The following is a 23,453-nucleotide window of genomic DNA, read 5'->3' as shown; positions in this document are numbered from 1 at the left end:
TATAGGTGACCTTCGTACCTGTCTGAAGTTTATTCATAATATATCAAAATCAGCTTAAATGTTGTCCATACGCAGGCCTACTACTCTACACGTCACACGGTCGTTCGCTTTGCGCCCGCCGAGAGAGCGCAACGATACTTGACTTCACGGGTTCAACAGAAGCTTGATATTCAATCTCGACAATCGACATCTATTGCATATTAAACACAGCAAAATAGAAAAGAAATATGAGGGAGAGAACAGCGCCCTCTATCTCCACACAGACTCCCTGTCGTTTCTTTCTACATGTTAGGATCGACAAGGGAAGTCACACTTCATCGTAGTCAGCCTGTACATTATAACATCAAGAGGAGAACCTAAATATCTACATTTCAACAAACACACAATAATCCTCCCCCCGATTCCCATGAATTTCAAAAGATAACTGGTGAGGACCGCAGCTCTCGGCATCTCTCCATCACATCCTAACAGAATGTTCTTCAAATATTTGCAGATATTTACAGTCGTAACAATATAAATAAACCATCATCGATTTTGTTTTTCGTCTCCGCCAAGCTTATTCTCTTATTGGCAACTCTTCGTTTGACGACGGTGATCGTAATGAATAAGTTGAGCACATGTATTACAAGACCTGAAGTATACACATCATTTGGAAAGTTACCAAGTATCACTTTCACAATAACTATGATTTCCATATCATATAAATGCACTCACATGCACACAATATTTAATTTCGTCTTATACTGCCATAGAAAACAAGCAAGTATGGAAATAGAAAAGGATAGAGTGATGATAAAGGAAGAGAGAGAGGGGGAAGGAGAGAGAAAGAAGGAAAGAAAGAGAGAGAGGGGGAAAGAAAGGAGAGAGTCGAAGAGAGAAAGAGAGAGAGAGAGAGGGAGAGGAGAGAGAGAGAGGGAGGCTTAAAATAACTGTTAGTAATACCGGTAGTTGGAGGGCACACTGAACAACTTTAACATCAAATATAAGCACACACGGGTTTGAGGTTCTAGATGACAAAATGATACAATTAAAAACTAAGTTAACCAGGGCAAAAAGGCATTTCTTCCTCCTGGTCTGATTAATGTATGGATGCGACGCTCTCCCGTATCTTCCTATACAAAGGAGTTTCATAAATACTATCGATAGAGTTAACACAAATATTTGAAGAACAACAAAAATGGGCAACACGCCAACACCCCTATTATCAACAAACTTTAATCCCTACATTTTGTTCAGCTCTATTTTTTAACAACAGGAAAAACTTCAAAGAAAATCGGTACAGTTATGTTGAAATATCCTCCCAGTATAGTATTAAAGCTGCTTTGCAGACTTGATTGAGGAAATAAATGCGTGGTATCTAAATCCAACAACATATTTTTACCCATGTACAGGTGGATTGATGTCTTGACAACAGACCTTAGTCCTAGGTTGGGATTTGAACCCTGGGCCCTTGGATTGAGAGTCCAGTGAATGAACCACTAAACCAAAAGCAGAGTAATCATCGAAGCTTATATTTTCCCCTAGAAGGCTTGATAAACACGTACTCTCAATAATGACAGGGTCCAGAGCACATATAAGAGAGTGGGTACAGCTTGGAATCGACAATTCTTCTTCTTTTGTAAATGTATTTATGGTTGATTTCACATGATGCACTTTCTGCCACCTGAGTTCATGATAATGCAGCAATTTAGTGATAATATTAAAACTTTCAAGTAGACGAAGATCATATCTGAGGCAGTGAGACGGACCAGGGTCCAGTTTTATGAAACTTGGTATCAATAACAAGTCACTATAATCATCGACTTATATAAGCTAATGAAATCACTGAATTTGATTGACTGGGGGCTCATTTGTTCAAGAACGGCAAGTTTTGACGACAAGTTTTTTTAAACGAGGCCCAATCCTTTGTAAACTTTTTCCGGGACAACAAGGGAATGAGAGGTAAGAACGATCTTCTCAAAAAATGGAAAATGTAACCTTACATGTAGATATATTTGCAAAATATTCTAAAGTTTAGAGTTCAAGATACACAATAAAGCAGTTGATGCAACCGCACTGTATAGGGAGGTTTTGCGATAGCTTTAAAATGCCACAAATTTAGCGGTTACAATCGCATGGTGAGACTGCGTATAATGCCCATTTGTTTATGGAACTATTCTAAATACTACTTATAGCAACGCAACTGACTGAGAACCTCCACATACCAAAACCTATTACAAAAAACGCTTTGAGCTTGTTCTACATTTTATCCAGCACAATTTTAGGTCCTATTTACCAAAAGTATCAAAGAATAAATGTGACCTTTTTTGTAGACAAAGCTGCCTTAAAACTCTTGAAGTCTACTCAAGATGATATCACACTGTGTTGACATTATGTTAAGATATTAAGGTTATTATTATTTGTTATATATCTCTCTCTCTCTCTCCCTCCCTCTGTCCACCCTCTAATAATTATTTGTGCAAAGTATACAGGTCAACAAGAGAATGGGGGTTGAGCACTGGCAGAAAGCCGCGACACGCACACACATGTAACATACGTCATTTAAACAATGCAAGTAATAACAACATACTTGACAAGGTCATGACGAGGTCGTTGTCAAGGTCATTGACAACAAAGTCATTGTCAAGACTACCACACAGAAATATGTACAATCAGAGAGAATCCATGACTTTATTTAATACCCTGCAAGTTCAGTTTCCATGTGTGTCTTAGATTCATCTTCCTGTTTTTGTTTTCTTATCGTCATCTTGTTCCAATACACATCTCACCTAGGTATGAATTCAATTGATGGCATAAACCAACTTTACTCAAAAGTTTCTGGATATATATAAAAAAGGAGCTCTTTTTAATGAAGCTTCTGATGTTAACATCCGCTTACCAAACGTACAATATGTAGCAGTCTTTGCTTCAACCTCCTTTCATATGATATACAGTCAAACCTGTCTATAGTGACCGCCCAAGGGAAAAACACAAAAAGTGGTCTTTATAGACAGGGGGTCACTAAAGCAGGTTTGCCTGTATCACCAATTTAATTCAAGCCCCCTTTTCTTCATTTGCAACAATCAGACCAGTAAGATCTGTAACTGTTATAAAATAATGTAATGATGTTGATGAAAAGAATAATGATGACCAAGATATATGCCTTTGAAGGCTTACAAACTGTCCTTATAAATGAAGACTGACCATCTAAACAAGTTAATTTCTTGGATGGAATAAGACATAATCTATGTTTAACTATATCTTCACAATGATTTTATTTTTCACAAATGATCGTAACATATCGCTATGATAACAACCATGAGGACATTAATGTAATACACATTTCCATGTATGTCTCAGTAATTGCCGGACACAGTTACCAGGCTTCTTAAACCCATGATTATCAATTACAACCTGTCATGATCGGCTTTATATGATAAATATATCAAAATTCAGATTTATTTCTTTGCAAAAGAGATAAAACTTAATTGTTTGCTTTTATAATCCTTAGTATTTAACCATCCATGATTATTGTCCTATGATTAAGATCTTATACATTTGGCAGTTTCGTTGCAAAATTCTTACATAAACATAAACATTATTTGAATGTCCACTTTACATGTTCACACAGCTGTGGCTTCTTTTTCTTCACGTCTCTCTCTTTCTTGTTAAAGGTTCACATATCTACTGTTCTAGTTATGCCTCACCTAAAGAGTGCCAAAACCCCTGATTCACTCACTTCATTCTCTACACAACATTCCTTTCACCTAAAAATGCATTAAATGCTGGGTGGCAACAGTAGTCCGTCAATGACAAAAGCTGATGTTTTTGAGATTATTGACGTCGCAAAATATCATTCCAATAATGAAACTCCAATTTGAAATTCAAATAATGAAAGTCCAATAATGAAATTCAAATAATGAAAGTCCAATAATGAAATTCAATGATGAAATTCAAATAATGAATTTCAAATTCTGAAATTCAATGATGAAATTCAAATAATGAATTTCAATGATGAATTTTAAATAATGAAATTCAAATAATGAAATTTGTATCCCCAAAATCAATAAATTTCAAATTATGATATTTCAATCATGAAATTCCAATAACGAAATTTTGATAATGAAATTGCAGTGAAGAAATTTCAAAAAAGGAATACCATTCCCATAGTGAAATTGGAGACAAGATGTTTTCATCAATGTTCTAACTGTCCCGTCTTCTTCCAGCTTCAAGTTCCTAACGCTGCATACTTCGATCAATATCTACGACCTATAGGTTTCTAGTCTCATTAACTCTGCGGGACATTGACATCAAATTCCTCCCCCTTGCGGGCGGGGTCGCCAAAGGCTCCTGCATCCTTGGGTATCGGAGCCGAGCCTTTTGAGCGTATCCACAGAGACACGATCTCCCTCTCTCCCTGCAGGCCAATCACGGCGCACGTACCATCTGCAGATATCTGGCAGCAGCTGATTGGCTTGTCCGGTGTGAAGGCAGCCAGACACATGCCTGCAGAAAGTAAATAGAGAAGACACATTTTGAAATGCTGCTCTAAGATAAAGATTTTAAGGATATATACAGTCAAACCTGTCTACAGCGACCGCCCAAAGGAAACACTAAAGGTGGTCTTTGAAGACAGGTTTCTTTAGTACATGTTTCAATGAGAAACCATTTTCAAGGGAAACAAAAAATGTGCTTGTTGTAGACAGGTGGTCACTAAAGCAGGTTTGACTGTAGAACTTTAATGTACAGGTGTCGTAGTCTAGTGAATACGTGACCAGACTGTGGATCACATGGTTCGTGATTCAAGTCCTACTCAAAAAGTCCTACTCGAAGCACTTGGTAAATGAGGATCAATGTCTTCCAAGAGGATATCATAACATTAACTTGGTGTTGAATCAAGGACTTCCTGGTTATAAGATCTATGCTCCAACCACCGAGCCATCATGTCTCTTAACATTTCTTTGCTTTCAATTTTACCCATGCTTCTAACTTATGTATCTAGTGATTTTGACTGGAATTATAATTGTGACTCCACACAGCTACAGACAAATAAGAACAGCCATCAAGGGGCTTTGTTATGCACCATTAATGCTTCTAAACAAATGCGGTAAATCCTTTAAATGCCAAAGAATACTACAAAGGAAACACTGTTTATAGGAATACAATAGATGTTACACGTGATTGCGAAGGGGAATACATTTGAATGTATCTTCTTTTGAATGAATCTGTAGAAAGAAATTGTTTGATTTCAGTGTGTTCATGACTCTCCACAAAAAGGCTCTTGCCAACTATTGTTATAGCATTTCTGTCTGGGACAGCACCATTACCTTTTTGGAGATCCCAGGCTCTGATGGTACGGTCCTGATGTGTGGAATCATATGTGAGGCAGACTGTTCCATTGTCTGAGAGGTAAAGCCTATCTACCGGATGGGTGTGTCCCTCCAAAGAGTACCTTGAGAGTAAAAGAAAGAACAAACATCTTAGTCATTGGAAGAAACTTCTCAAAATGGATGACGAGTACTGTAGATGTAAGGCTTCTACAAAACTGATTTTCTGTCCTCTATAGACATCTTTCGACTAAACAAGTAATGTTGTTTTAATTGTTACCCCTCCGCTATTCAATTTCTCTATTAAAGAACATTTGTACTAGTTTATAGGAGGGATTAGATCATCATGCAAGGTCACTGGACAGGTGGTAATCTCATCAACTTAGCTCTCAATTAACATAAGAAAAAGAGGATCATGGGGGACCAATGGTCACCGATTGGGGAAGTTTTCTATATAGAGGGAGCAAGTAGCTACAAGTAGTACAGTGTGGCTTTAATAATTTATGTGTAACTCAGCTCCAGGGTGGATTCATGATTTGAAGGGGAAAGATGCAATTAATAAAAATCTACAAAGAAAAGAAAATAACTGTAAAAAAAGTTAAATCAGAAGAGCAGTTTCTGACTTTATCTACTCTTAGTTTCTTTCTGTATCCATATCATCCCAGTTTGTAATTTTCATGTAAAGCTTGTTGATAACCAACACAACAACCACCCCCCCCCCCCCCCAACCCCCCTCAAGAAAATGGACTTACTTCATTGACCCTGAAGCCAGGTCCCAGACCAGAATGGTAGAGTCCTCACATCCGTTGACCACACACATTCCCTCAGAAGAGATGGCCACACAGGTCGTGTTGACCGGTGGTTTCCATTTCTTAAAGAGCTGACCGCTCTGGAGGTCATACACGATGACAAAGTTACGTGTTGGGTCTTCCAACTCCTGCATGTGTGAAGGAAAATTTGAGGTGTAAATGAAGACCAAGGTAGTGATTATTTGCTGTAATTGTCATTCCCTTGCTATTTGGTCTGATTAAATTTTAAGTAGGGCTGTCAACCGATAAGATTCATTAGGCCTACTAAACTTAGAATATTATTATTTTTTTTTTTTTAAAGTTATTCGTATATAATGATCGACCAGCAGCACAAGGCTGAAAGGGTCAATTTACAAAAGTACAGAAATGAATATATATGTACATGTAAAATAGTATTACAAAACATAGTAAATAAATCAGTAACATAATGACAATACAGCAGAATTATATTGCGTGCGTTTAAAATACAGGTAAAATACCTTGGACTGCCAGTGATATTAATGTATTCAAGTATTAGTGGCATCATGGTTTTCTAGGGGTTCTATGGACACAAGCTTCTATGACAATTGCTCTTTTATCAATTTTGTGCAATAATTCATAACTTTGACCCCAAACCAAACACTATCCCTAGAGCTAACTTAAAATCTAACCCAAATCCAGTTGCTACCCTAACCTTCACTTATATCTTTGACGAAATAAAGCCCTGAGCAAATGTCAGGTCAACTGTTCTGGGGATGATAATTTTCTGGAGAAGGAGGTACTTGTAGGTAAATACCATACATTAATAATAATAGGTATTTCTATAGCGCCGTCCATCTAGAAATTCTATTCTGAGGCGCATTTACTATTACCCCGGCTTTAGCCTAGCTGCCATTGCAGCGCTCCAGCATTTCAAGGAATAAATTCCTGCCATTCAGCAGTTTTTCACCGGTTTGCTTACCTTGATGACGGAGACGACATAGTGACCATCATTAGAGATGGCTGCCATTCGGGTCACAAACTCATGCTGCTGGATCCTGAAGTCATGGATGAGTTTCCTGGCATTGAGATCCCAAACCAACAGAGGACTAGGCTTCTGGGTCTCATCTCCACAGACGCACCTCTGACCGTTGGCACTGACCAACAGGCTGTTCAGGAACCTATCCTCACCAGCCTTGAAGGTGATACTGATAGATCCGGTCGCGACGTTGATGATATTGACATACATGCGGTTTCGGGAGAGCGCCACCACGTGGTCCTTGTCATGCAGAGCGAAGAAAGGCATCTTCTGATTCATGATGCCCAAGAGCTTGGTCTCAAAGTTTCCTGTGTCAAGGTTATATATCTTGAGCTCTCGATTGCACAAGACAACGATGCGGTGAGCTTCGATGAAGCAGATATCGCGGGGCCTGTCAAGACCCTTCAACGTTCTGACAGGTTTCTGGGTGACCACATCCCATACGATCACCTCCCCTTCTTCTGGGGACACGGACACCATATACCATGGTTGGGACTTGACCTTGAAGAGCTGGGTCAGCGAGGGTTCCTTGGACTTCTCGCTGTCTTCTTCATCCAGGGCGTCATCCTTGGCATCACTGACCTTGAGGAGACACGACGTGGAGGGAAAGAAACTAATGTGAGAGGGGTTGTTGGCAACTTGGAGCAGCTTACTCATGTGGGGATGCTTACTCTTATTCTTTTCAATGGATTTGTCCAGTCTCTGCATGAGCTGAGTGAAAAGCTGCGAACCTGAGCATGACAACGCATATGCAGACAGCTGCAGGAACTCTTCCATCAGTTGTAGGTCCTGACTTGATGGATCTCTCGTCTGTGCCAACCGCACATCCTCTAGTACATCGTACACATCACAACAGGTTAGTTTTTTCACCAGCCAGTCAATGTCCCATACATACTTGTCCACAAATTTCTTGTCTCCAGTGTGGAATACATGGTAGCTGACTTCTCTGAACTTCCGTAGATTGTCCAGTTTGCCAAACTCGTTGGGCTGGGTCAACACAAGCCTGTCCATGACCATTTCAATTCCACCCTCACCCACGTAAGGCTTCTTCTTGCCCTTTGCCCATTTATCCTGGAAGTAGTCTTGGATGGTCATATGAAGCTGCACTCGATCTTTATCATTGGATAAATATTGCTTGGTTACCACTTCCCTAAAACAAGAGTGACCCCAACTTCTTAAGTACCGTCCGTTAACGTCACACTCCTGTAAAGACGGACCCAGCTCTTGACAGAGCGCTACCCATAATAAACTTGGCACCCGTCTCAACACTTGTGTCCTCTGTGCATATAGTTCATTCAACACAGCCTCATCACACGACAGTATATCGTTCATCTCCGCATCGGAGAGGCCGTCCCTGGCTATCGTCATGTAGCCGAGGGACCGGGCGACGGCCATCTTGCCATAACGCTTCTCCATTGTTTCAAGATGCATTCCAAATTGCGACAACACATCCTCACCCAGCTTTGTAGCCGACGGTGGGTCGTAGCTGTGCCATGTACAAGCTGCTTGGCATGCTAGCCTGATGTAGAGGGGGTGCGGGCAGGCAGCTATGGCATCCTGTAACATGCTGTACTGATCATCTGACAGTGTTCTTCGATGACTCTTGAGAAGTGATTCGCTTAGTTTGGCAGCTTCATCGTTGGCTAGTGGAGGTATCTCAATGAATTGGGCACTATCCTTCAGATGATTCTGCAAAATCCAAACATAAGAATAAACTATAATGCAAAACATATTGTAACAGTCAGTAAAAAAGCAGTTATGAAAGATGTCACAACAAGACTAACAGCCTTTAATTCACAGAAATTTTCCATCCAAAACTTCCTGCTCCCGAAGTCTACTTCAATATAAACAATATCTGGAACAAATGTATTTCAACGATAAGCATCATCTTCAGACAGAGCAGTAGCACAAGGAAATCATTTTAAAAATACAAACATTGTTTGTTTATCTGTGTTTTTTTTTAAAACCTGACTGCTAAGAAAGCATGGGTTTCACTCCTTTAAGAGGGACTTGGTAATGAGGACTAATGCATTACCAAAGGGCACAAGCGCATTGACTTGGTTGCGAAACTGGGACCTCCCATTTACGAGACCACTGCTCTACCACTGAGCCATCGTGCCTCTTCAACATTGTACAAGTACAAAGAGAGAATGATGATGATATTACACATTTGAACCCTGTGCTGAGAAGCAGAAGGGTGTTAAGACTGTGTAAAATATCTGTATAATTCGCTGACACCAGACTTGGTGGAAATAATTATAATTATAGTGCTTATATAGCGCCTAACACTTACTTTATCAGAAGTCTCTAAGCGCTCTACAATAATGCAGCATAATTACCCTGGCTTTAGCAGTGCAGTTGTTACGCACGCTGCGTTTCAAGGAATAAATACCATTGACGGGTGTACAAGTCTGCACACAGCATACCCATAGTTCTATCAAGAAATTCCCCTAGTCTCTTGGAGAGTCTTCAGGTGAGGGGAACGTAAGATAATGACTTTACCAAATGGGGGAATGAGAGGAAAATGCAAAGCATTAAATAAGGCCTGTTGGTCATAAAACTGAAGGCTGGTCCTCGTGATTGATAACACCTGTTATTTGGTAAACACCGGAACTGTGTTTAATTCCCCATGAGAGCCTCCTACTATTTGTCTTTAATGTCCTTCTGTCTCTCAGCATCAATACAAAGAGGGTGAAATCATCATTACAAACCTGAAGTTTGGTGAAGCCTTCAGAGTCCTTGCCCCTGGTGGTCAGCACCATCTTGACCGACGGTGCCAGGGTCTTGGGGATAGCACTGAGAGCTTCTGCTTCGTTGTCACTGAACTGATCCAAGCCGTCAATCACCACCACTAGAGGGCGCTGTGCGGTCACCTTCTTCAGCAGCTGGGCAAGGTCTTTATGAAGCCTCTTGAGACCCTGAGGAAGCAAGCATGCAAGATTTAACAAGATTATTCATGACCAATGCCCTTATAATATGAATCATCACGAAATAATAATAATAATAATAGGCATTTCTATAGTGCCGTCTATGTAGAAATTCTATTCCCAGGCATATTTATTATTACCCCTAGCTGCCATTAGAGCGCTCCAGCATTTCAAGGAATTAATTCCTGCTAGGTACCCATTTACCTCACCTGGGTCGTGAGTGGCAAATATAGATTAATGCCTTGCCAAAGGACATTACTGCTGTGTGGGGGATCGAACCACGGCCTTTGAATTTCAAGTCAAGTGCTTAAACCACTCGACTACGACACTTCCATCTATTTGGTAGACACGTCCTAGGACAAGCTCATGCACCATTAAGTTTATTATGGAATTTGGTATCTCTGTGTCTGCATGTCATATTGAAAAAATAATATTGTCAGTGGTCACATCAAGTGATTTTTCACTTATGAGTAATAAAAATAGTAGAAAATAAAAGTAAATATGTTGTACAGCATGCACCTCATAGAATTGTGAATAACATGTTAACATCTAGTTTAAAAGTATGCTCTACCGATCTATTTATAAATCAGACTGCACAATTAGATCTGCAGGATTTACTTTCAAGACAAATGAGAGAGAGGGAGAAAGGTGAGTGATACTAAAGTGTAACAGCATATGTACATGTATATTCTCCATGGACAAATACACTTGACCACTTAGGTACATCGTTGTATCCATGTATTGGGCGCTATATAAAAGCGGAATATTATTATCATTATTTACATTACACCCAAACAGTCTTACTTGAATGTCCTGTTGCTTACCCTTGCTCCGATGGATATATGCTCTCCGTACAGGTATGCGATCTGTTCACACACGCTCCTGAAGACCTGGTTGGGGGTGGACGACTCCGGAGACGACCCTACGAACCTGAGCACGCAGGCGCTGTTGGGCAGGACCTGCTCGGCCATCTTGGCCGTCATGGCCGCGAGGGCAGACTTGCCGCAGCCCGTGCAGCCGTGCAGGACCAGAGGGACGTTGTCCTCGCTGCTCAGGTAGCTGCTGATCTGGCTCGTGAGGGCGCTACATCCCTGGAATGTTTCCACGTGCTTCTGGCAGAGGACGGTGTGCTGCTGGAGCTCTGCGTGCAGACGACGATGAATTCCTGAGAAGCAAAGAGCGATGTAACGTATTAGTTGGGCAGTACAATTACTTTATCAAGGGAGTATAAAGCAATGCATGCTTACAGGTATCGGCCAATCTAACAGTTTTATCGTAGGTTTAGGGTAAAGAGTTGACTAACATATTTGAATTCTGCTTCTTCGCATGTTGTGTACATCTTGAAGTATGTATAAATTACCACCAGAATTACCACCAGAATTACCAGCTTTTAAAAGCTAACAATATGGAGGACTGTACTGTAATATGATTTTTGAAAAACATAATTGATACAGTATATGCTGTTTCTTGGCAAGCAATTTTATATCAAAAGAGACTTGATCATTTCTTATTTTTTTCCCATTTTTTTCCCCCATTTGACATTCATTTTCACTAGGCTTCTTGTGCTTTATTTACACTTTCGAACAGTAATTCAACAAACATGTATCATTCTGTATTTTGACTTGATTTAGCTACATTTACCTCCCTCTGAGTTATTTAACACCAGGCACTCATGAAGCACCAGGAGACATACTCTTATAAAAGCACCTGTCAAAATTTGAGGATTTGCAGCAATCGAAATGTTATACTCCAGTAAAGAAAAAAGGCTAATTGCAAGGAAGGAAATTGGGTATTATCTACAGCAGATATATTTGATGCCACTGCAGATAGAAGCATTAGTTGCAAAAGAAAGTCAAGTATGAAGTAAATATTTTGGGTTTTCTATTGACAGCAGAGTACACAATTGCACAATTTTGTATTAACAGAAATTTAACAGAAAATTGCTCAAGGATTCACGCATGGATCTCACCAGTGCGTGAAATTCCTTGGTGCTGTTACCACAGCAAAAAAGAAATTCAGACAACAAATATACCTAATGCAAATTTCCCATACAGGGATACAGACAAGCATAATTAATGTTGAAACATACTCTTGATATGCAAAGTGGCATTGGTCCTTGTAATGATTTATCTCAAGCTTCAGTTGAATACAAGTCTATAAGTTAATAGCTCCACCTTGTGGTGACATGTCAGGCATGCACTACAACAGAGATACATCTGTTGTATGGATGCTATAGAAGGAGTGCCATGTACTGCTTAGTAAATCTCAACTACAAAAGTTCTTTGAGCTTATACCTCGATGTCAAGCTTAATTATTACATTCGATCTAAACATGCCCTTTAGATGAAGGCCATATTTCATTCAATTTTGACCGATACATACTTTGAACTTGCAAGGCCGCTTTGGACCCATCAACCCATCACTTAGGATGATGCAAGGCTATACAGTCAAACCTGTCTACAGCGACCACCCAAGGGAAACTAAAAAAGTGGTCTTTGTAGACAGGTGGTCTTTGTAGACAGGCTCCTTTAGTACATGTTTCAATGAGAAACCATTTTCAAGGGAAACAAAAAATGTGGTCCTTGTAGACAGGTGGTCACTAAAGCAGGTTTGACTGAACTACCCTCAATTCGGACCTGTAGTAAAGGAATTCCTTCTCCAAAAGACTTGACTACTCACGTGTGGCTTTGACCTCCTCCTGCCTCTCAGCGATGGCCCGGTCGATGAGCTCCTTGACCACGGTGTGGACCTGGGAGCAGAAGTTCTCCAGGTACTGAGAATGGGTGGAGACACCATCAGGATCCAGCCCCTTGGGACCCCAGTTGACCTCAAAGGGCATGTAGTTACCCTCGTTGACCTTGGTGTGGAGACGCTTGGTCAGCTGGGCAAGCTGCTCCGAGGACTGGTGAGGCAAGACAGGAGATTGTTCGAAATAATAATAATAATAATAATTATATTCCTCTTTTATATAGGGCTTAATGCAAATGTTTCTAAGCGCTTTATAGATATACTATTACCCTGGCATTTGGATTCAATTACTTCAAAAATGAATTTCACAATAATATTCAAAGATTTGCGGTTGTTTACCACTCAGGTCATTTAAACCTCAAAGCTATTTGTTTAACTTTAATCAGACGAAAAAGGAGCTGGAACCAAGATAATAAAAAAATTCAATATGTAGTAGGTCAGAATCGACAGATTCTTTGCACTCCACTGCAAGCGAATTATTTGTTTGTTTTCATCAGGCCATCTTCAACTTCTTTCAGCAAAATCCTCTTCTTTATTCTACAGGAAATCTGTCGGGAGGATCTCTTACCTCGTTATCGATTTCTCTACCGTCCTCTGTCTGCACCAGATCAAGGTAATTGGATGCTGACGAGTCATTGGTATCCATGCCCTTGAAGACTCGATGCGCCCACATGATGCTATCGCTTGAACTCTCAGGGCTGAAGACTCCTTTCTCTACCTCCATCTCCAGCACTGAATAAGTAAAGGACAAATTATTTGTTATCGTTGCAATAAACAATGGATGCTATAATATCTTAATTGCTCCTTTAAAGCCCCCCGCACTAGTTTGGCCAGGAGGAATGAGACCTCCCTGCATGGTCACTGACAGGTGGTTATCTCATTAAGTCAGCTCTCAATTAACATAAGAAAAAGGGGACCATGGGGACCAATGGTCACCGATCAGGCATCGTTTGCTATATAGATGGCGCAAGTAGCTATAAGTAGTGCAGTGGGGCTTTAAGGGTCATCCTCATCCTCTCCTTCCTCCTCCTCATCATCCAAATAGTCATCAACAATTACAACACCATCATCGATATTAAAATCATCTTCATCAGCCTCGTTATGTTCCTAATCATCAAAACCTTCATTTTCACTATCATCGTCAGAATCAGGGTTTACAGGATCACATTCATTACTCACTAAAATACCATGTCAATCTCTTTCTCCATATCACTTCTAACATCTTTCTCACCCTTCACTTTATCATGTCATCATTATCATCATCGTCATCATTATCATCATCCCCATCGGCATCCTCATTGTCATTATCGTCATCGTCTTCATCACCGTCATCATCATCATCAACAACATCATCACCATCACCATCATCATCATCATCATCATCAAAAGCATCATCGACAACATCGTTGTCGTCATCATCATCATCATCATCATCCCCATCGGCATCCTCATTGTCATTATCGTCATCGTCTTCATCGTCTTCATCACCGTCGTCATCATCATCAACAACATCATCACCATCACCATCATCATCATCATCATCATCATCATGGACAACATCGTTGTCGTCGTCATCATCATCATCATCATAATCATCATCATAGTCGTCCTCGTCATCGTCATCGTCGTCAGCGTCATTGTCATCATCATCATCATCAACAACCTCAGCATCATCACTTTGTCCATTTCACTCACTTGATGCCATGTACATCTCCTTCTCCTCCTTGCCCCAGCAGCTGCTCAGAATCTTGTGCACCTTCTCCTGGGTCTCCCTGCCCCCCTCCGCATCCTGGTAGACATAGACCGGGGGCGTGGCATTAGAGTCCAGCTGGTAGCATCGGGAGAGAACGGCCTTGTCGTCTTCTACGTCAACCTTCTTCAAAAGACGTTCGTAGGCCGATGCTAGGATCCGGAATGGGGCCGTGCATCTCTCATACTTCTGATTCAGGAAAGACTAGATAGGAACAATCAAAAAAAGGATAATCGGGATAAGAACAATAGCTCAAAAGGCAATACAATTATGAATTCAAAACTTGAAGGCAAGCTCATGTAACTGCAAGGTACGCCAGTAACTTTCACTGCGTGCAAGAGTTTTTAACTCATTCATTCATAATGATACCACGTCCAGTACAAGAGAATTGCCACACTGCGCACATAAAACTACAATGTGTCTTTAAGTGTATAAATATATCTTAAAGCTCACTTGTACTAGTTTGGCCAGGAGAAATTAGACCACACAGCGTGGTCACTGACAGGTGGTTATCTCATCAACTCAGCTCTCAATTAGAATAAGAAAAAGAGGATCATGGGGACCAACCAGCACCGCTTAGGCATTGTTTGCTATATAGAGGGAGCAAGTAGCTACAAGTACTGCAGTTGGGCTTTAAGGTGCTTTAAAAGAATCATAACTTACAATGAAGTTGGGTCCGGTTGAAAGGTTTTGGCAGTTCCTGATCTCATTGAAGCACTGGTCTAAGAATCTCTCGTCTCGTATCCTGGAATCCCAGATGCCCCAGTGGAGATCGACGACATCAAACTCGTAACCCTTGCTAGCGCAGTACTCCCTCAGCCCGGGGTAGATCTTCTCCATCAGTGCACTCCGCTCCACTTCAGAGTCTAAAGAACACGCAACAAATAAAAACAATTTATATCAAGTGAGTTGAACTTTCTCATTTAACATTACAAGATTCATTCTTACACCTAACAGTGCCATTGGCTGTTTGAAACTGCCTTAAGTTTTCTGCATATTTTTCTCAATATAACAGTCATATAAAGCAAAACAAACTTCGCATTTCGGTATCTTATGATGCATAAAGAATGAATACGTGAAGGACCTTTGTAGCACATACATGTAACCACTTTTTCATCCCAACTTGCCATCAATTTACAATACATGAACAAAAATTGCTATGGTTACCTGTGTCTTGTGTGAATTAGCCATAATTGCTCATTAGTAACTCCATTGGAGAATATTGAATTTTCTTAGGGAATTCAGCCTTCAGGCGTGAAGACTAATTCTCTGTAACTAGCACTTCAAGAGAAATTCAGCCAACTGGATAACTAGAGGGTAGTAGAGGCTATTTGCACAGGGAAAAAAATAATATTTATTTTTCGGGGGCTACTTTTCAACCTTGCCTGCATGAAAATAACATTCTAAAATTTGTTTTGCATTGAACTCTATGCAAATTTACTGGGGCTCTTTTCTGATTTTCGGGGGCTCTTTTAGGCATTTCGGGGGCTAATTCGCCCCGAGCCCCCGTGTATTTTTTTCACTGTATTTGCATCACAATAAAGGTCTAATTTGATTTTGTGAAGGTTTAATCAAATGAAAGATTTTTAATGAGGGAGGAAAATTGAAATCATAACATTCTACTGGTTATTAATTGAATTCTACCAAAAATAATTCTCTTTTCTTTGAATATCTTGAATTACATCCGACAAGTTAAACAATTTTCCTTTTACTCATTAGATGTACAGTGTAGCAGAACTACTAGAAGGCATCTACATCTAATAGCTTGTCTAGAGTAAAGGAAATGTATGTGAAACTCGTATAAAAACGTAGTATAAAGAATCATCTTATACCGATAGTGAAAGGAGCATACAGAGTAGACTGGATAACAACATCATTAGGGAAACGTCATATAAATAAACTAGTTTTTAATAGGTCAACTGAATGACAACTGGCCAATCATCAGCATCGTTCACGATAAGCCCCGCCCATTTATACAATTTTTGTATGATGCACCATTCAGACTAGAGTAGGACCCTGGTTCGTTATTGAGTTACTAAGTTATTGTATAATAGCTAGATACGATTCTGTATGTGGCTATACAAGACATTCTCATAGACTGAGCACAAGGTAGGGAAGTATGGTGGTGTGACCATAGTCGCGCAAGCAATCAGTAAAATTTCAAAAAATCTGATACCACGAATGGAAAGAGGAATCTAAAATTACCAAGAGACAAGAGTGTGAAATTATGAAAAAATTGACAAAAGATCAGCAAATTTTGCAGCCTTTTGCGTCCGTTCCAAAAAAATATGAACTTACTGACAAGGGTCTGAAAATCTTAATTTTGAGAGCACATGTCATCAACATGGCAAGTAAAAAGTGGTACCAACTGATTTTATGATATTTTGCTTTGCAAAATGTGCAATAATCGTATATTTAATTGATCACTTTTTGTGACTGTTTCTTGAAAGGCAGCACATTCCAATCCGACATTGAATTTAGAGATCTCTATATCTCTGAAATTATTTGATGATATATTGTCTAGTTGCACCAAGTTGTAGTAAAAAAACTTTGCAGTCCATTTAGTAATTACTGAACTGAATGAATTTGTGTAGAATATGAGAAATAATGGATCGAATATCACATTTCCTAATATTCTTTAAAATAACTGGGAGCTTTGGTCAACCACATCATACTATAATTAATGTCATGTACCTGAAGATTGAAGAACATACATGTGGAATGCACATTAGAAAAGTACATGTACATGGGTTAAATTCCATCTCTCCTAGCTAGCATACGTCACTGTAATACCATGATTCATTGATTCCATTCCAAACCTAATAACCAAAAATCTAATCTCAAGCTCAGAGAATACGTAAGCAAATCTAATAACTCTCAGGACTGCAGAATCCATTCCGTACAAAGAGCAGGCCAGGCCAAAGCCAGACTCGACCACCACTGCCCGCCCGTCTTTTCATCGGTCTCTTGCATGATTAACGCAGTATAATGCACCTACATCACGTATCGTAATGAACAACCTCCATTCACGCACGCATGCACGCTCTGCTAATACACTGCAATTTAAACTTGACATTTACATCTTGTCTACGTACGTGCAGTCATACGAGGCAGATGAGCCTCAGGCTCAGGACGTTTTCATCCCAGTTTGATACTCCTTCACAAAACCATTTAATGACAACTAAGATAATTTTCTCAAACAAAATTCAATAGTGGCACGTTAAAATACGCAACTATTCGCCTTTTTATTTTCTGGTTTAAAGTATGTGTACATGTACAGTTGTATATTCTAAAATTTTGTTTCCTTCAATCAAATGAATTGGCTTCCAATAATTGCACTATGTCATCTTCTTGCAATAAAAAGACAAATCACTTGTTTCTCAGTTAATTAATTAATTACTACATTACCGGTAATCAATATTTAATGTGGTGATATGTACATTGTAGGTGACTTTTCCTCTTTAACAAACCATGACTTACCGTATATCCTTTGGCAAATATAATATTAACTATCCACAATTTCATGTAGAGAATGATTCATCAAGTGCCTCTTGCCTTTTATCTTCTTATTCAACTTATTGCCATAAACAACTTCATAACAATAATACAGTTCTAATTTTCTAAATATTGTCTCATCTTCACCCCCCCCCCCCCACCCCCAACAAAAAAAAAAGAAGTCATCATCCTTATTACCATAGCGTGAACAACAATTTAAAAGAATTGAATATGTCAGAATCTGTAAAAAAGAGCTCTTCATCCTTTCTGGCCTAGATATTAAACGTTCAATAAACACAAGTGCAGGAGATAGTAGGTGCCGTGGTCTCACGCATACATAATGTGACCCAGTAGTACTCACGAATGTGGTCATGTGTGACACATGCCTAGTCTGACTCTATTCAGATTCAGACTCTAGTTGGTCAAATTAGGGGTTAAATGCAACTAGTAAATTGTGTAGTGTGAAACATGCGTAGTCTGACTCTATTCAGACTCTAGTTGGTCAAATTAGGGGTTTGATAAATGCAACTGTTCCTCAAGACTAGTAAAATATGTAGGCAATAGACAGATCTACACTCTACAGTGTACATTGTATATCAGTAAATGACTTCATATTAGATACAGGATTATTGGTACCAAACTCAGCTTCAGGTCCATGCTTAGGGCAAGGGCAGAATACCATTATATATGTAGATGAAATTTCATAATTTCCATAATAATGAATCCATTCCTTTTCAATCCAATTTTCGGCTATTGGCTTTTACGGATGCACCATTTTCCTTTTGTACAATGGTTTATCCTAGTTTCATATTTTCTTTAAAATTTTAGATGTTGTTAGGTCAATTTATATCTAATTTTGATATTGTTATCTGTTATGATATTCCATCTTTTATCTTTGCATATATATTGTCATGATGATGGAAAATAAATGTCAATTCAGTTCAATCTGAAATTAAAGTCAAAGAGCAAGTGAAGAGGGAGAAAGCTGATGTTGCCTCACATTACAGGCATAAAATTAATCAACTGGTTTGTTCTAAGTTCTGAATTCAACAACTACCGGTAACCAAAAACAAAATTCACTATTGCACTGCCATTCACAAAACATTTCACTTTACGGCATGTTACCTTTGAACCATGCATAAGTCATTCATATATTTCATTGAAATTGAAAATAATGAATATTGCCACATCTAGGAGGCTGTTCACACCGGCAGAGATAGCGCGCGCCAGACCGCGCTATCTCCGCGGTTTGGAAGGTACAACGTCGTTTCGGTCCGCCCAACAGCGAGCCACGGCGAGCCAACACTGGAGCACCTCTTGGGGGTGGTCCACGAGAGATAGCGCGGGCTAGCGCGCGCTAGAAAAAAGGGGGTGCTACGATAGACCGCGCTATCTCATTGCGGTGTGAACAGCCTCTAGGACACTTTCACAGGCACAGCACCAAGAAAAGTGGAGTTGATCAACTCAAAATAGTTGAAATGCCTGCAAAGACTTCATTGATTATCTCTCAATTCGCACCTATCATGGGGCCTCCTCATCTACAGAGAAGTCTTCCACACAAGCAGAACCCTTCAGAACAAGAAGAGCAAGATAAAGAAGGACAAGATAGAGAGGAAGAAGGACAAGATAGAGAGGAAGAGGGGGGGGGAGACATTATATAAAGAAAAAGATAGATAGAAAGAGAGAAGAAAGAGACAGAGAGGTAGGGATGAATAAAAAGTGAGAAGAAAGAAAGAGAGAGAGAGAGAAAGAGAAGAGGGGATGACAGAAGAGTGAAAGAGGGAGAGAGAGGGGGAAGAGAACAGAGGGAGAGATACATGTACAGGTAGATGGGATAGAGCAAGGAAGAGGGTAAAAGATGGCAAAAAGAATGAGAGAGAGAGAGAGAGAGAGAGAGACGAATACAAAAAGTTGATCACAGCATAGGAATTAGGATATGATTTTTTTTAAAGTAAGGTAGCAAATGGCAGATGAAGAGATCAATAAATGATCACAAGAAGGGAAAGGCAAGCAAAATACCACACACCACAATACAAAGGTCATAGAGGGTGACTTAGCAAAACATAGAATGAGTCATAAATACAGAAATATTCAAATGGAGAGAGAATCTCTGATTGGAGAGAGAATCTCTGATTGGAGAGAAGAAAAAAAACCTTTGGCACATTACGGAGGGGAAGGGTAGAGGGGGTGATCTATCTGTTGGCAAATGACAAGACAAGACAGAAATGGAGAGATCTCAACTGAAAGAGAAGATATCTTGATGAAGATGCCTTGACACATACTGTCATGTCATCACGGAGGACAGGGGGGCAACGTGAAGTGATATAACCAGCTGCTCCTGACACGCGAGAAGCACACACACACACACACACACACCCTCACTCGCACACACGAACCCGCCACGCCAACGCCACAGAGTGCATGCATCCAAGCTGATAATGCATGCTGGGACACCCAGTTCCAGTGACCCCTGACATTTGGGAGCTCCGTCTGCAAGTGCTGTACCCTGTGGCTGCCTGCCTGCCTGCCTGCCTGCCTAGATGGCTGGCTCAGCCCATCATGATGAGGAGGGGCTCGCAGGCAGTCATTGTAGCGTCTTTATCAGTCAAGATCAGCGGCTTGGACCCTAGGCCAACCAGGCACCAGCTTGTAAATGAACAGCTGATGATTCTATTCTTGGTCCGATTCAAGTCGTGTCACACTGACCCATCTTCTAACAACCTCAGTAAATTTGATGTTATCAGAGAAGTAACAGAACATCCTCAATTTAGGGGGGGGGGGGGGGGGTATTCAAGAAAGGCCAACAAAATATAGGCCTCTACCATATTCCACAGAAATTTACAGCAAGGAAGTCAAATTCTTACACTGTCAAAACTCCAATAAAAGTACAGATGTAAATTAATGTCCTGAATTAGAGGAAAATGACACTTTTCGATCTTTAATTAATTTAAGGCATAAAAGTAGCAAGAAAGGCCAAAAAATATAGGCCTACACGTACTCCACAGAATACTGCAAGACGGTCAAGCTCTTACACCGACTGTCAAATTCCCACTTTGAACTTTCGAGTGAACACAGTGCCTACTCCTACACCTAACCCTAAACCTAAACCGAACTTAAACATGATTGCAAACCAAACCCTAAACTTAAGCTTAGGATTTTTATGAAATAAAACAGGTTAGAAGTTTTGTCAAAGCAAAAATCTGATCATCATGTACCAAGAAATGGCAGAATCTCATGAAATCTTATCTTATCTTCTCTTCTCAGATACTATCAGTAAGCAAGAATGATTTTGAGCAATCTCCAATTTCCTAGACACGAGGCAATGTGATCCATCAATTGATTTTAAATCTATTCCACTATGTCCTCTCTCTCTCTAAAATGCCTGAAATATCTGAAACAATAAACCCATTTATGAAGCATAGATTTTTATATTTGATGAATGATGACAGGAATTTCTCTTTTTATGAGCAAGGTAAGCCTCCCAGCATTATCCACAGCAAGAAAAACATATTCCACGGTAGGTAGGACAAGTACTCATAATTTTGCCTTTTGATTTGATTTGATTTTGATTTATTGGTTTCTGCACCTTTTTTCTTTCTTTTTCATCATACATTTTCATGAACATAATATGGTTTGATACAACATTTCAAGTGTACATAATTTTATACAGATAATATATATGAAATTAAACAAATATATTGAATGCATAGTTATCATACATTAGATGCAGGAGGGCTACAGAATAAGCAAAGTAGCTTGATGTGCCCGCAGCCCTCAACTTCTGGAAAGATGTTTTTAGACAAACTCTTCAATTTGGGAGCTGGCTTTATGTATTCATAGAGTTTGTGTTGCTATGGTATCAGACAGACTGTAGAAAGGGCGACTCTATTGAGTGACGTCATAATGTGCGAAAATATGTTTTGAAATAGAAATTGGGAGAAAATTTACCATCATGCGATGCACTGACGTAGATGCGGATCATCATCGGTTTGACTTTGCATTTGACCACCGATATCCTCCCGAGGAGCATGTTGCGGACTTCGTCATCGTAGAGCAGTAAGTTCGGGTGGGACGAAGACGACTTGTCTGGAGGCGGTTTCCCTGGCGACGGCGACGGTTGGGCCACAGGCACGGCCACTTCTTGCCTGACCGGTGGGCAGGGTTCTGATGACGGCGGGGCGATCTCCTGGAGGGGGGCGTTGGCGGGCTGTTTGTCAAAGGGTGGGGGATCCTTGTCCTCTGTGGATGGTTGGCTGGTGCAGTGGGTACCCAGGCTGCAAAAGACAGACAAAATATTTCATTTATTTATTTATTTCGTTTCATTTCAACAGGGTAGCCCCATCAGTGGTTAAAATACTGTTATACTTGGGGCCCTGCATAACATCAGCATATATCACGATTATTACAATCTATGCCATTGATTTCAGTATAAATATCATCCAAATCTAACCTACATATGAATTTGTCCATTTTTTGATCTCTTAGAAAGTACAGTCAATGATTTTTGTTAACCCCTCTGTGAAGTCTTGACCCTTACCAAAACTGTGTTGTCACTACAAATACTAAGAAATGTCATCAAATACCGAATGGCAACTTCACTTGCTGCTGGTACTACATGTACAGGGGGGGGGGGGGGGGGGGGGGGTGTTTCACAAAGATCCTAAGTTGAACTCATCTCTAAGTTGGACTTAAAAATTATGGAAAGCCATTAGCATCTTTGAAAATATTTTGTAAAAGTTATTTTGAAAGGCATTAATTGTTTATTCAAATCATTCATATTGTCTATCATCAAGGAGATTTCATGTTCTGGATGTGGAATTCATAAAAAGTCTAAAATACTTGAATTTCTGCTTTTGAATATATTTCATTTTAAGACTCCAATGGCTGTCCATAATTTTTAAGTCCAACTTAGAGTTAAGTTCTACTTAGGATCTTTGTGAAACACCCCCCAGGTGTATGTACTTACAGTAATTAGCTATAGAGCACTGTACACATGGATGGGTGCCAATTTGATAAATACAAACCAACTTTGACAGTTGGTTCACCAAATTGTCCATGACCCTGTGGTGTCTAGACCAATGTCAGTATGAATTCTTTCCACTGGTGCTGAATAATAGAGTGACTTTAAAACTTTCATGAATGATTGTCAAGTGGAATTGAATGATGTTCACTTGTCAAAGCTTACTCAGTGAAACGTATTTCTTTCTATCTCATCATATATCACGTTAATCATTTACATTTACTTAGTTTACTATGAATTATACAAAATTGGATATTCTTTTCTCAAAGATTTTATCATATGAAGGCTTGTTCAGGTATGGCACAGTAAACCGCCACCAAAAAAAACACACTGCAGTATAAATGAATGGCATCTGAATGCAGCAAAGGACTTGCCCATATTCACTGAACTCTGTGTTATAAA

At 39.8% G+C, this 23,453-nt stretch overlaps 1 protein-coding gene across 1 annotated transcript in view; it reads right to left on the bottom strand.

Annotated features, from left to right (window-relative positions):
- Positions 1 to 23,453, bottom strand: part of LOC577193 (NACHT domain- and WD repeat-containing protein 1) — a 36,980-nt gene continuing 13,527 nt past the window's right edge. The window contains exons 2-12 of the mRNA XM_777437.5: positions 21,980 to 22,305; positions 15,200 to 15,402; positions 14,482 to 14,740; positions 13,355 to 13,518; positions 12,718 to 12,940; positions 10,864 to 11,204; positions 9,824 to 10,030; positions 7,056 to 8,801; positions 6,059 to 6,243; positions 5,307 to 5,431; positions 1 to 4,485 (exon numbers count right to left, since the gene is read on the bottom strand). Of these exons, the coding sequence (XP_782530.3) occupies positions 4,268 to 4,485; positions 5,307 to 5,431; positions 6,059 to 6,243; positions 7,056 to 8,801; positions 9,824 to 10,030; positions 10,864 to 11,204; positions 12,718 to 12,940; positions 13,355 to 13,518; positions 14,482 to 14,740; positions 15,200 to 15,402; positions 21,980 to 22,305 (3,997 nt within the window). The 3' untranslated portion in view covers positions 1 to 4,267. The remainder of the gene's footprint in view (positions 4,486 to 5,306; positions 5,432 to 6,058; positions 6,244 to 7,055; positions 8,802 to 9,823; positions 10,031 to 10,863; positions 11,205 to 12,717; positions 12,941 to 13,354; positions 13,519 to 14,481; positions 14,741 to 15,199; positions 15,403 to 21,979; positions 22,306 to 23,453) is intronic.

This window comes from Strongylocentrotus purpuratus, unplaced genomic scaffold (genome assembly GCF_000002235.5).
Source record: "Strongylocentrotus purpuratus isolate Spur 01 unplaced genomic scaffold, Spur_5.0 spur5_scaffold_8, whole genome shotgun sequence".
Taxonomy (NCBI): domain Eukaryota; kingdom Metazoa; phylum Echinodermata; class Echinoidea; order Camarodonta; family Strongylocentrotidae; genus Strongylocentrotus; species Strongylocentrotus purpuratus.
This window is presented reverse-complemented; position numbering and strand designations above follow the sequence as displayed.